Source organism: Coloeus monedula (genome assembly GCF_965178545.1).
Source record: "Coloeus monedula genome assembly, chromosome: 14".
Taxonomy (NCBI): domain Eukaryota; kingdom Metazoa; phylum Chordata; class Aves; order Passeriformes; family Corvidae; genus Coloeus; species Coloeus monedula.
Genome location: NC_138794.1, coordinates 20,478,864 through 20,492,226, shown reverse-complemented (window position 1 = coordinate 20,492,226; position 13,363 = coordinate 20,478,864). Strand labels below are relative to the sequence as shown.

The 13,363-nt window shown below is 49.3% G+C and overlaps 1 protein-coding gene across 4 annotated transcripts in view; it reads left to right on the top strand.

Moving 5' to 3' along the window:
- CSNK1G1 (casein kinase 1 gamma 1) overlaps positions 1-13,363 on the top strand; it is a 104,676-nt gene that overhangs the window by 73,547 nt on the left and 17,766 nt on the right. For all 4 annotated transcript variants that reach the window (XM_082290512.1, XM_082290510.1, XM_082290511.1 and 1 more), the window contains exons 6-10: positions 151-302; positions 5,981-6,215; positions 8,498-8,583; positions 10,578-10,662; positions 12,469-12,617. In XM_082290512.1, the coding sequence (XP_082146638.1) occupies positions 151-302; positions 5,981-6,215; positions 8,498-8,583; positions 10,578-10,662; positions 12,469-12,617 (707 nt within the window). The remainder of the gene's footprint in view (positions 1-150; positions 303-5,980; positions 6,216-8,497; positions 8,584-10,577; positions 10,663-12,468; positions 12,618-13,363) is intronic.

The window sequence follows — 13,363 nt, the reverse complement described above, 5'->3', positions numbered from 1 at the left end:
GTGCTGGAACTTATTTCCTTGCTGGGCAGCATCAGAGAGAATACTCAAGAAGTGACAATAAAGCTCTGCCTAATGAAAGGCATGCACGCAGGAGGAGGGGAATTAGCCTTGTCCCATTGACTGATTCCAGTTCTTTTCCTATTCTTCCAGCTGAAGGGCTCCCCCAGGTGTATTACTTCGGACCGTGTGGAAAGTACAACGCCATGGTACTGGAGCTGCTTGGCCCGAGCTTGGAAGATCTGTTTGACCTCTGTGACAGGACATTCACTCTGAAGACGGTGTTAATGATCGCCATCCAGCTGGTGAGTGCCAGGCAGGGCCCTGCCCTGGGGTTTCCTTGGGTGCCCAAACATCCTAGGGTCGGCACAGTTCAGGGCTGAGAGAATCTTCTTCCATCATAGAATCACCGGGTGGTTTGGGGTGGAAGGAACCTTCAAAGATCTCAATCCCACCCTCGCTGCCATGGGCAGGGACACCTTCCACTAGCCCAGGTTGCTCCAAGCCCAATCCATCCTGGCCTTGAACCTTTCCAGGGACCCAGGGGCAGCCCCAGCTGCTCTGGGCACCCTGTGCCAGGGCCTCCCCACCCTCACATTCTTCCCACTGTCCCATCTAACCCTGTGTTCTGGCAGCAGGAAGCAATTGCCCCTTGTCCTGTCACTCCGGTCCCTTGTGCAAAGTCCCTCTCCATCTTTCTTACAAAGAAAGCTTTTCGGGTGAGAAGGACTCCTGCCTATGAAGGGAAGGTCAGAGTGTGCTTGTGAGAAACTGGCTCCCTGCGCAGCAGAACCAGTGAAGCTGGATTCCTACGGACCTGCATCCCCTGTCCCCTACACGCCCCTGCCCCGGTACCTGCCCCAGCTCCCTCCCTCTGTTTGGACATCCCAGGAATATCTCATTTCTCACCCACTCCACGGCACACACGGAGCACAGCACCCTCCCACACTCCTACCAGTTCTACTGGTTTAGTGCTACTGGGCTGCCCGTAGACTGAAACCCTGTGGGGCAATGGGAGCTGAGCCTTCCTTAGCCAAAATACCAGCATTTGAGGGCTCTGCCTTAGTCAAATTTCATCCAAATTGGCCAATGGGTTTAAATTACTGTCACGTGGAAAGTAATAGTTCTATGGGCAGCATCACAGAGCCTTTAATGTACCTGAAAATGAAAGGAAATCAAGCTGGAAGGGATCCAAGTTTGGATTTGGGTTTGTGTTAAAAGTGGACACCATGAAAGCTGAACGTACTGAATGTGGTGAGGAAACTTCCACAAGTCAGTGGGGCCAGCCAGTCAGTTTGGCTTTTTTGGTTTTCAGACTGGTTTGCAGATTGCCAAGTGTCTGGGCACCTGCAGATATCCAGATCTTGGGTACCTGCACCTTGGGGTCACCTGGATACCCCACAGCAGAGTTGGGATTGTATATTCACATTAATAGCTCCGTGGATAGAAGCATGGTAGGGAAGAGGAGATGCAACATGAGGAACACAATCCTTCAGATAAACTGAAGTTTGACACAGCAGAATCTCAAATGGAAAATTGAGGTCAGAACTGCAGAAGTTTGAGCAGCACCTGCCTGGTACTGAGGCCTCCCACAGCAGAGCAGTTGGGTTCTCTTGGTTTTGGGTGTTTCCTCGTCAATGGAAAACTAATTTATAGTGTTGGTTTTGATTAAATCAAGTGGCAACAGCTGGCAAAACCTCAGATACCGTTTGTGTGACCTTTGGAGGGAAAATGTAAAGATGTAAATTCATTCCCAAGGGACTGCTGGGGAAATCAAGACTGTCACAGCCATGGCTGCTGCCTTTTGCCAAGTCCCAGGGCTGCAGCTCAGCTCTGGGCTTGGATGTTCTTCACTGGCATCACCTGTTGATTTTGTGGCCAGGCTGCAGCTCGCTGGGGCCCTGGTGCCAGCTGGAAAACACGTGCTGGGGCTGATGCAGGGGGACACCCAAAGCAGTCAGAAATGGAGGAGCTGATGTTCTCTCACAGGGTCAGGCGCTCCTTTGGCCATGGGGAGATGTTGTAGGACCTTCTCAGTCTCCTCAGGGAGGTTACATGAGTTGCCAGCTTGGAGTGTGCACATTTAAGGAGACAGATTCTGCATCCTCAGGTGTGCCCCATCACCTGGCCCTGGGAGAAGTGTTTTCCAAAGGGGCTGGCACTTCCTGCTCAGCTGAAATGAAAGCCCTTTGCTCCAGCCACAAGGCTTTAGGGATAGTTGTCTTTATCTTTCTCCCACACTGAATGATTACAGTCACTGAGTCACGCTCCAGTGTGAGACCCATCAGAAGGGAAAGCTGGACTCTCAGACTCCGTGGGTTCACGCCCGTGAATTACGTTTTGTTCTTGCTTCTGACTGGCCAGGTCTGCTTAAGCTGCTGCGATTCTAACCCTGGACATTTGTCCCCTGATCTTTCTCCTCATACTTAGGGTGATCCCCATGTCTGTAGGAGCATCCAGTCCCTTCCCTTTGTGTTCCATGGTCAGTTTTTAACCAGAGACATCCTGGAAAGATATTTTTTAATACTTATTTCTGGTTGGCTGGTGTGAATGAGCTTGACAGGTTGTGGCATCTCAGGACTGGGGTGGATCCTTTACAGATGTTAGAAGAAAGAGGAGTTTCTCTAGGAAAAACAAGGGCAGTGTCATTTTAAGAAGTACCAAGTGGGATTAAGGGCGAATTCAAACATGGTTTTACATCAGGAAGGCTCTCCTGGCTGAGGGAGACAGAGACTGGATGGTAATGAGTCTTCAAGAAACCCAGCCTGTTTGGCAATTGTTCAGACTGGAACTGCTTCCTCCGTACTCCACGTGCAGCTGAAGACATCCGGTGGATCAGATCCAGTGGGTGAAGCTCCTGAACAAAGCCAAGCTTGGCAATTAAAACGCGCTCACTACGTCAGTCCCTACAGCCCATAAATTGGGGGAGAATGTTTTTTTAGTCAGGCTTCTGTTTCTCACTCTTGGCCAGGTCCAGCCTTTATGACGCTCACTGACAGCTCACAACAAGCTCTATTGTGCCACCAGGCACTGGAAAAATATTCTGGATGTGATCTGGACCAAATCGTGGCGAGAGGTTTTTCTACTGGTGACCATCAAAATTGCCTTTGAATGAGATTAATTTCATTCTCTGCTGATCTGGTCTATATTCAAACAGGTGATGTGTGAAAGGGCTCAAATTCGTCAGGAAGGTCTAGAGATGGAACTGCTGCCAAGATCAGCCCCTTCAGAGTTACCTTTCTGGGAGAAGAGGGTTTGTTACACTTGCTGCCTTGGCAGGAGGAAGGCAAATGAAAGCACGGGTGTCTTTGGCACCTGCTAAATGTCACAATATCCTCTCATTTCTCCACCGCAGCGCAGGGGTCTTGCTGTGTGCCAAGGGATTCTCCCCCCTCCTAAGGGTTTCTCTGACATCTGAAATGGAGATTTATGGCTCCAAGGATGGACTCAGCCGGCCGTGGCCATGGAAATCCCTCTGTAATTCAAAGCCTTCCATCTATCCTGGTGCTCCTGTGCTTGCTGTTTTTCCAGTGTTAGAGCAATTCCAAGTTAGTCCCAGTTCCTTGAGTGGTTTCTCTGCCCATAAAAGAATGAATTCAGAATGTTTGAGCCTGTAGTTCAAACCCAAAGGAGTGGGCACTGCACCTCTGCATCCAGCACATTTCTGGAGTGGGAATTCCACTTCCCCTCTCCTTCAACCACTATGAAGAGGGGTTTGATGCCGAGGTTGTGCTGCAGCACTGCTGCTTGTGTGTGCTCAGGCAGAGTCTGGAAGGGAGATGCAGCACAGACACTCCACATCACAGCAACCACGAGCAGCGAGAGTGTCTTGTCAGGGTAAATAAAGCTACTCCAGGAAACATCTTTCGGGGAGCGTCTTTCGGCTGCCATGGCTGAGCAAAGCTCTTCAGCATGAAGCGTCCAGGCAGGTGGAAATAAAGAAGGAATATGAAAGACCCCACAGCAGCTGTGTGTGGTGGAAGCAAAAAAAGCAGGTGGGAGGAAAAAAGGCAGGAAAACAAGTACCCTTGAGTGCTGCTGGAGGATATTGTATTGGCTCATCTGACACCTCAGCTGTCCAGGTTGTTGTCCTGCTTGCTGCAATTTGCCGAGAGTTTTTAAAGAAGAAAAAAATGGGCTCTTTTCAGGTTCTCTAATTGCTGTTGGGATTTCAACAACTGAGCTGCTCTGGTAGCAGGAACAAATCAAATGAGCCAGTCAGGCTCTGCTTGGAAGCTTGTTATGTGTGGAGAGGCAAGGAAGCTCTTTGTTCCACTTTCAAGGGTTGCATCTTCATTTGAATTGCCTCCCAACGTAGCTTTTTGTCTCCCAACCTGCTGCTGTGTCCTGTAGGTGATTCAAAGTGTGAAGAATGACTGAAGAGCATCTGCTCTGCTCTGCACCAGCCTGTAATTGATTGGAAATAATGGCTGTTAGCCGTGAAACCCATTTTCTCGGCACATTGGAATCAATCACTGCGTCGAGGGGAGGGAGCGGCAGCACGTGCTGTTCCCTTCTTTGAAGAGTCTTTGAGCAAGCTCTATTTTTTAAGCCTGATTCACCTGCAGCCAATTTTTTCCTGTCTGCTGCCCTCCCTGAACAGCTGTTTATTTTATAAGGAGGGCTGCCCCTCCTGCCTGCTACTTCTTTCTGAGAGGTGGAAATGCTGCAGATTTTCCTTTAGAATCGGGTGCATGGTAAGGGAGTGGGATGGAGGATCACATGCATATGGACTTCTAAAGCCAGGTGTGGGTCCAAGATCTGTAAAGAGAAAGAGTGCTCTGAGTTTGCCAGCTGGGAATGTGTCTGGGTTCGGTGAGAAATGAAGGAGCAGTCAGGATCTGTCAGCCCAACAGAGTGAGCAGGGGGGTTGGAAGGGCTGACAGGGTGTCCCTGCTGCTTGGCTGGGGGAGAGCTGGCTCAGTGACCCAGAACTCCAGCCTGCAGAGCTTTCCCACCAGGATTCACCCAGCGGGGGTGACCAGCTGGTGGCCCTCACCCTGGATGTCCCCAGGTGTTCTGGCACTGCGCTGTCCCTCGCAGCGGTGTGGCAGTGACCTCTGGGGACTGAGGCTCGTTAGTGCAAAACCAGGAGTTGGTGGAGCTTTGCAGAGGTTTCGTAGCATTGCCAGCCCACAAATACCCTGGTCAATCCCAGTGGCCTTTACAAAGAAGCATCTTGTTTAACAAAGCCACTGTGCCCTCTGGCATGTAGGGCAGCTGCGACCAGGACAGCCATAAATGGGGGTTTCATGTGTGTTCATTTGAAACCTAAAAAGGCAATTAAAGGTAATAAATGAAGTGAAATTGAGAATTATTTCCAGTTGGAATCATCTCTTAAGTTTGGGACCCAAAGGAGAACCGCTTGACAGCCTGTTCAGACATCATCTGCAGTATCAGATGTTCAGTTTCAAAAGCAATTTCAATGAACTTCTGAATAAGGTGTGTTGTTAGAGGCCCTCCATCACCTCAGAGTGGGATTCCCGCCCTTTCACCTTCCCTTTCAGTCAAACTTCCAGAAAAACATTAGTCAAAAGCTGAGAAGTATTCCAGCTATTCCTAGTTGACAGCAATGAGATTAATTGTTATTTTAGTCAGCTTTGAAGATCGTAAAGATTCTGCCTGCCCAAAAATCCCCCTCCATGAAGAATCTGGCGTGTCTAAGACAACATATGGGTCGAGGGAGGAAGGTGGTAAGACACAGAGCAACAGGGGAAGGCGGTGGGCAAGGGAAGAGCTCTTGGTAAGCAGTTTAGTATGTTTAAAATCAATACAAAAAGGCTGCTGCAGCTCCCCGTGGCATCCTGCCAAGAGCTGCATCCCAGCGGTAACGCCTCAGAAGCAGCCTTTGCCATTTCCGTGGGAATAAAGCAGGGAGCACGGCACGATGGCCTTGGAAAGGAGGGGATGACAAATCCCTCTTGCAGCTCTGCTGGGAGCCGGAGCCCTGCTCACAAATAACGTTTCCCTGGTCGTTTTGCAGATCTCTCGGATGGAGTACGTGCACTCGAAGAACCTCATCTACCGCGACGTGAAGCCGGAGAACTTCCTCATTGGCCGGCAGGGCAATAAGAAGGAGCACGTCATTCACATCATAGACTTTGGATTGGCCAAGGAGTACATTGACCCGGAAACCAAAAAACACATTCCCTACAGGGAGCACAAGAGCCTCACTGGAACGGCGAGATACATGTCCATCAACACACACCTTGGCAAAGGTCTGTCTGCAGGGGGGGAGTCCTTTAGGCTGGAAAAGCTCTCCAAGGTCACTGAGTCCAACAACTGACGAGCACTGCCATGTTCACCACTAAACCGTGTCCCCACGTGCCACATTCACACACCTTTCGAGCACTTCCAGGCGTGGCAGCTCCACCACTGCCCTGGGAAGCCTGTTCAATCCTTGACAAGTGAATTATTTTCCCTGATAGCCAACCTAAACTTCCCCTGGCACAACTTGAGGCCGTTTCCTCTCATCCTGTCCCCATTCCCTGGGAGCAGAGCCCGACCTTCCCTGGCTGCACCTCCTGTCAGGGAGTTGTGCAGAGCCAGAAGATGCCCCCTCAGCCTCCTTTTCTCCAGTCTGAGCCTCCCCAGTTCCTTCAGCTGCTCCTGGGGCTCCAGCCCCTTCCCCAGCTCCGTTCCCTTCCCTGGACACGTTCCAGCTTGCTGTTTGATTCCTACAGACCTCCCACAGCATCTTGGCTCACAGCTCTCTCGCACCCTTGGAGCTATTTGTGAACCTTCCAATGCTGTTTACAGTTGTGAGGCTTTTTTTTCCTCCCCTCTTTTGAGGAATCGAGCCAGCTGAAATGTTAGAAGCCTCATAATTATAGTTTTTATTAGGAACTAAGTAACTGGGAGCAGCCCTGCACTGATAAAAGACAATCAGGCAGGCGGTGATTGCTGCACTGGATGATGGACAAATAGATTTTTATAGCACAGTACTGTCCCAATGCCTTGCAGTTCCAGGTGTTAGAGTTGGATGTTCCCTGACCTAGTAATTGGTTGGAGAAAATGAATGATTTAAATAACTTTAATCCTGGCTTTCATCTCCTCTCCTCGCTGCTTTCTTTCCTAACAGAAGATTACATTTCTGTGGCTGAAAGGCAAAAAAAACCGTATTAAATGTTTATATTCTCTTAAATCCGTACAAGCAGTGAGATAATGGAATATTCTCTGGGAGGCCTCCCGGCATGTTGGCTCCCACTTGGAGAGCTCACTCTCTTTGGGGAGTCAGGAGGGATGAGCCTAGCTTCTAATTTTGGAAAGTGAAGAGTCAGGCAGGGCTGGAGGAACAGGAGGGCGCAGTGGGGCTGGGAAGCTGCTGGTGCGGGCGATGCGGAGGGAAGATGTGTTTGTGGTTGAGGTGCACCGTGTGCCTTCCTGAGGACCTGTTTCCCACAGGATGTCAGCTCCTGCCATGGCTCATGCAGAGGAAGGGTCCAAATCAGTTCTGGGGGTGTATTTGAGGGGGCTGTCTCTGCCCAGAGGGATTGTGAGGAGCTGATGAGACCAGCCCAAGCTTTCACATTTCAGACTCGGGGGTCTGACTGCAGTTTTTCTGAGAGACAAGTGCACTCAGCCATCTTCCTGGAAGTCCATCTGCATCACTGCTCTAAATGACCCAGGGCATCCTCTTTTTTCCCCCTTTTTATCAGGATAACTTCAGGAACTGTTGTTTCAGTTCCCATGTCCCCAGTGTTCCCACTCCCAGCATCTCCTGCAGGTTAAGTGGCCGCAGTGTCGTGGGCTGGATCTGCTCCAGATCGTGGAGGACATTGTTTGGAGCAGGTGGGGTTCACAGGAGAGGAGGTTGCACCACATGAGTCCATGAGCTCAGTGAACCCAAGGATACAGCTCAGCCCAGCCCAGCAATGCTGGCACATCTTTTGTTCTTTCCTATCCTCCTCTGGGGTTTTGGATACATTTTGGCAGCTTGTTTTAAGGATACTTTTTCCTTTGGCTCCATGCCCCTTTTCCCCCCTTCATTTATCATTATAACATCTGCATGGCAACAGCAGCAAGTGTCCCACGGCAGCGCTGGAAGGAGCTATTTTTGATCTGCTCTGATGAGCAGCAGGGGCAATTGGGAAGGGGTTGGCACTGTGCAAGGGGAGATCCCTGCAGCTGGTCGTGAGTACCCCCTGTTCCCATTTAGTCCAGAGGAAACGATCCAGCACCAGATGGCACCATTGACACTGGCAGGTCAGGGAAGAATTGGGGCACTGCTTTATTCCTCTGCAGTTAAGAGTTGTCCGTTCTACCTCAGGTTGAGCTGTGTGTCGTGCAGCTCCCATGTTATCTCATGGCTTCTGGCTGATTTTACACATTTTCTGACTTTCTGAAACAGCTTCTAGGTGGTTTTGCACAAGATCTGAGCTGCAGACAGCGAGTGGACGTCCCTGTGGTACCTTTATCTCAGATACAGGTGTGGCTGCTGCTGAGATCTCAGAGCCATTTCTGCCTCTGCAGCAATAATTTGTCATCTCTTCTCTTCTAGAGCAAAGTCGTCGAGACGACTTGGAAGCCCTTGGCCATATGTTCATGTATTTCCTCCGAGGCAGCCTGCCCTGGCAAGGATTGAAGGTAGGTTTGAGCTTTAGGTTTTGTCCTTTAAAACTTTGGCTAGTCTCTACCCAAAGGAGAATCCGCTGGGGAAACATTGGCAAAATCCAGTCAGAAACACTGTCCTCTCCTTTGTGTCCTTGAAGCCTAACACCAAGGCATTAAGTTTAGCTACAGGGAAGATTTTAAGATAGAAATACATTACCTGGCACTTCAAGTTGCGGAATTGGTAGAATTTTGGAGAGAAGGTTGAACAGAGAGACAGAAACAATGAGAGAGCTGTGATTGGAAGCTGCCCCAAGCTGGAGAATGACTGGGACACAGTGGTTGTTTATGAAATTCAAGTTACAGCACACAATCCCCCAGCTGCATCTGTGATCTGTGTTTATAATGGGAGCAGTTTGATGGGTTTAGATGCACAGATGGACTTCAGCTTGAAAAACTGGTTTTCTGGCACAAGTCTTGGGCTTGGCTTCCCTCCAGACGCACTGGACGCTCAGTGCTGGGGAGTTTATGAGATGCTGTGTACAATGTGGAGAGCTGCAAGTAATTGAGTTAGCAACTGCCGCCAACATCCATCAGCTGAGCTAACCAGGAGTAAGTCATTTGCTGGCTCCAGAGCTGTTGGAAGCTGCATCTTCACTTCTCCATCACCTCCCTGATGATTAAGCTACTGTGTTCAGCTTTGGAATTGCAGGGAGTGAAGGGACTGAATGTGATCAGGTTAGGTTTATCAGGGGAGACAAGAGCTCCTGTTGGAAAAAGGAGTCGAGGCTTTGGGTTCAGAGCTCTGCAATGGTCAGTGGGTTATAGACCCAGCTGGGGGCATAGACCTTGTTCAGCTGTTTGTCACCACCTATCCAGAGTTAGTCTCAGCTCAGCCTCATCAGGCACATGCCAGAAATGTTGGCAACAGCTCATAAAAGCAAAGAAGGGCTTTTCAAGCATGAAAGGGATTGTGAAAGAAATCTGACTCTCTGATTTTATGTCCACGCCTCTCTGTGTGTTTTTCTAGTACATGTTTCCTTTCTGGCTTAGTTGAACTCATCTGCTTTAAATTAATCCTGTAAATTTTTCTAAAATAATTCCAAGTTTATACAAGGCTCTACTAAAGTTCCTCAGTTCAGTGCTGAACTTCATAAGAATTAGTTGACTCCTATAGAATTAGTTGACTCCTTTCTGAGTCCAGGGCAAACACAGACTCCCCAGCTGGATTTAGAATGTGGCATCTTTGCTCTTCTAGGTTTCCTCAGCTTACACTTCTGGTCTGTATTGTCAGGGCTGTGTCTGCAGAGAATATCTTACAGTGCTAATTGTGCTGCTGCCAGGTCTAATTGGCATATTTTGAAATAGAGGCAAGAAACCCCACTTTTAGGGTGCCAACTGCAGCAGAGTTCTCTGCCTCAGGGTGATTTAGGTGGGAAATCCAACTGCAAATGGTTTCATTTCCTTGTTGAGCAGATATTAAACCAGTGCTGAGTGATGATGGTTTGGGGGTGAAAGGAGAGGCTGTGTGGGAGCAGCCTGGGATTTGGGAGAAGTGTGACAGATGTAGAGTCAGTATCAATGTGGTGACATCCTGTTGCACAGAGGAAGACCCAAACTGCTGTGTAATGGGTTTGTTTTGCAGTTGTTTGTGAAGGCAGCTTGACGGCCCTAAGCCTGGGGAGGTCCTGATGTGCCATCACAGTTCATGCACCTTTATTTCCTTCTCCCATTAAACCTTCCCTGCACAGTCCTCAGGACTGGGCTGTGAGAAATGAGCCTTGTAAGACACTAATAAGGGTCATGCCTTTCATTGATGAAGATGTTTTGAACATCCTTGGATGTTCCCTGCCAATAGCCTGTGAAATGTTCCTACTGGTGTAGGCCAGGATGCAGTTCAGTTACAAGTAACATCTCCTGATGGCAACCAGAATGGGCAGTAAATACCTTGTTTTTCTTCCCATACAGCATGTCCTTTCTTACATGGTTGAACTCTTTCTCCACAACTGTTTTGTCTTTGTGCGCTGCAGGCTGACACCTTAAAAGAGAGGTATCAGAAGATTGGGGACACAAAGAGAAACACTCCAGTTGAAGTTCTCTGTGAGAACTTTCCAGGTAAAGCCCTGGTGGGAGCGTGTGAGTGCAGCTGGAGGTGGCCATACCTTGTTAAACAGGATGGGCCTGCACTCCTCTGGCAGGAAGGATTTGGATGACGTGTATCCATCATGTCGTTCCTCCAGCTGGCAAACAACTGGAGCTGCTGCTATAAATTAACAGGGCCTGAGGTCTTAAAACGAACAAACCTCTTTTCATGAAGGAGACTGGACAGTGCTCAAGGGCCTCGTGTGCCTGCTGTGCTTCTTGGCTTCCTTCCAAAAGAGCTCCTCATTATTTTCCCTCTCCCAAATGACAGTGTTGTAACAACCGAGATAATTCTTTTCCAAATGGAAGGTTTTACAGGTGTTGCAGGCGTAGGTGGCCAGCTTGGAAGATGGGATGGTGTGTCTGGCCATGAATTCCACCTTCTGGGAGCAGTTTTAAGGAGAGTGTTACTAAGGACGTGCTTCTAGCCAAGCCCAACACCTTGATCTCCAGTTAAACACACCCTGGAGCTGGGAGAGCAGGGTTCAGAGTTAGAGCCTTCCCCAAGGTCCCTTGGCCACAGAGTGGCCCTGGGAGGTTTTGGGGAGGTTTCTGAAGTCCTGACACCAGGGAGAGCACCCACAATTAATCTCATTCCTGTAAGAACTGTTGTGCAACAACAGCAGCAAGCCTGGAACGGGCTCGTTGTTCACTCAAGTCACTGTAATTCCCCAGATGTGTGCTTCCAAAATCCACCTGATTCCAAGCAGAATGGCTTCAGGTTGGCTGTTCTCATCTTTTTCCCAGTACTCCTCCTCACAGCTCTTTCAGGTCTGGGCTGATGGGAGATGAGAGAACTGAGTTCTGTTACTTCCTTGCCTGAAACCAGTTGTTCTCCACCTTCTGGAGGTACTTAAAAGAGGGGATTCTTTCTTCTCCTTTTTTTTCCCCTCTTTTACCTCCATGGAAGTCGCAAGCCACAGACAGAGTTAAGTGTCAATGAGAAGTTCTGTTCTTATTTTTGTCAGCTGAAGGCAAGGCCATGAGCCAAGGGAGAGCCAGGAAGGGGCAGGACATGAGTTCCTAGGGCTCAATATTCTGTGCATGCAAACTGCGACCCAGCTGCAGGAAAGCAACTCATTAGCTTAACACCAAACCCTGGTCTGTAAATTAACCCTCTTCAGGTAAATTAACCTTGGACCCTCCCCCTCTAGTCTAATTTTGAATATTCAGAGGTGTCATGAGGTTGGGCACTGCCTTGCTCTGGGCAAACAGACCCTGGTTGCTGCTGGAGCTCTGGGATGCCTCGGGAACCCACCAATATCTCCTGCTTTCCTTTCCCAGATGAATGTCTGTGGCTGTTTTATAGAAACATGGCATCACAGAATCCCAGACTTGTTTGGGTTGGAAGGGACCTTAAAGCTCATCCAGTCCCACCCCCTGCCATGGACAGGGACACCTTCCACTGTCCCAGATTGCTCCAAGCCCCATCCAACCTGGCCTTGGACACTTTCAGGGATGGGGCAGCCCCAGCTCCTCCAGGCAGCAGCATTCTAAGTGCCTGTGAGCAGCCTGTCATCAGGTTCAGGGAGTTTATTTCTCACTCTGTTTATTTTTATACAAATGTACAGAATAAATCAAGGTGTGGAAGTGAGATTTGAGCAGGGGTGGGACTTCCATCTTTGCTTGAGAAGTGTTTGAATTGTTTTCAACGTTACTAAAAACCATGACTTGTAGGGGAAAAGCCAGAGGCAGCGCTGGCAGCCCAGACATTGGTTTCTAACAACTCCTTTGGAAGATTCTGGATAAAAGCTGCTGCTTTTTCCCCTTTTCTGGCAGAGGAGATGGCCACGTACCTCCGCTATGTCCGGCGATTAGACTTCTTTGAGAGACCAGACTACGATTACCTACGGACCATCTTCACAGAGCTGTTTGAAAAGAAAGGCTACACCTTTGACTACGCCTACGACTGGGTCGGCAGGCCAATTGTGAGTTGTCCCTGCAAAATCCCATGCCTTGCCTTCCAGGTGCTGCTTCCCCACCTTTTTGTTCCCAGTAATCCCAATTAATGCCAGTGAGTTTAGGATCAAATCTTTCATCTCTCAACACAGTGAGATGTCCTGACATTGTGTTCAGGGGGTTCTTGCAGTGCCTGGAAGTTTTCCTGAGGGACAGAGGCCCCATCCCACCTCTCTGAACATTCAAGCCTCATTTTCCCACTTGTGACAATGAACACGATGAGACTGAATTCCCTCTAGTCTAGCACAGGATTGGAGACCAGAGTCTAAAATCCATCTCAAAGCAGGAGAATTGTAGAAACCCCCTATAATGGTCATGTGCCCATTGGAAAGGTCTGGGAGCTCCAGGCATGGCTCTGATGGATGTTCAGTGAATAGCAGAATCCCAGAATGGTTTGGGTTGGAAGGGATCTTAAAGCCCACTTTGTTCCAACCCCCTGCCACGGACAGGGACACCTTCCACTAGACCAGGGTGCTTCAAGCCCCGTCCAACCTGGCCTTGGACACTGACAGGGATCCAAGGGCAGACACAGCTTCTCTGGGCAACCTTGCCACCCTCACAGGAAGGAATTTCTCCCAAATATCTAATCTAAACTTTTTCTCCTGAACTCAGAATATCTTGGAGGACACTCAGTGGCCAAACCAGCTCTGTACAGCACATGGCAAGGAAATGTGGGAGTAACCAACCTCCATTTAGCAGTTCCATGACTCCATGT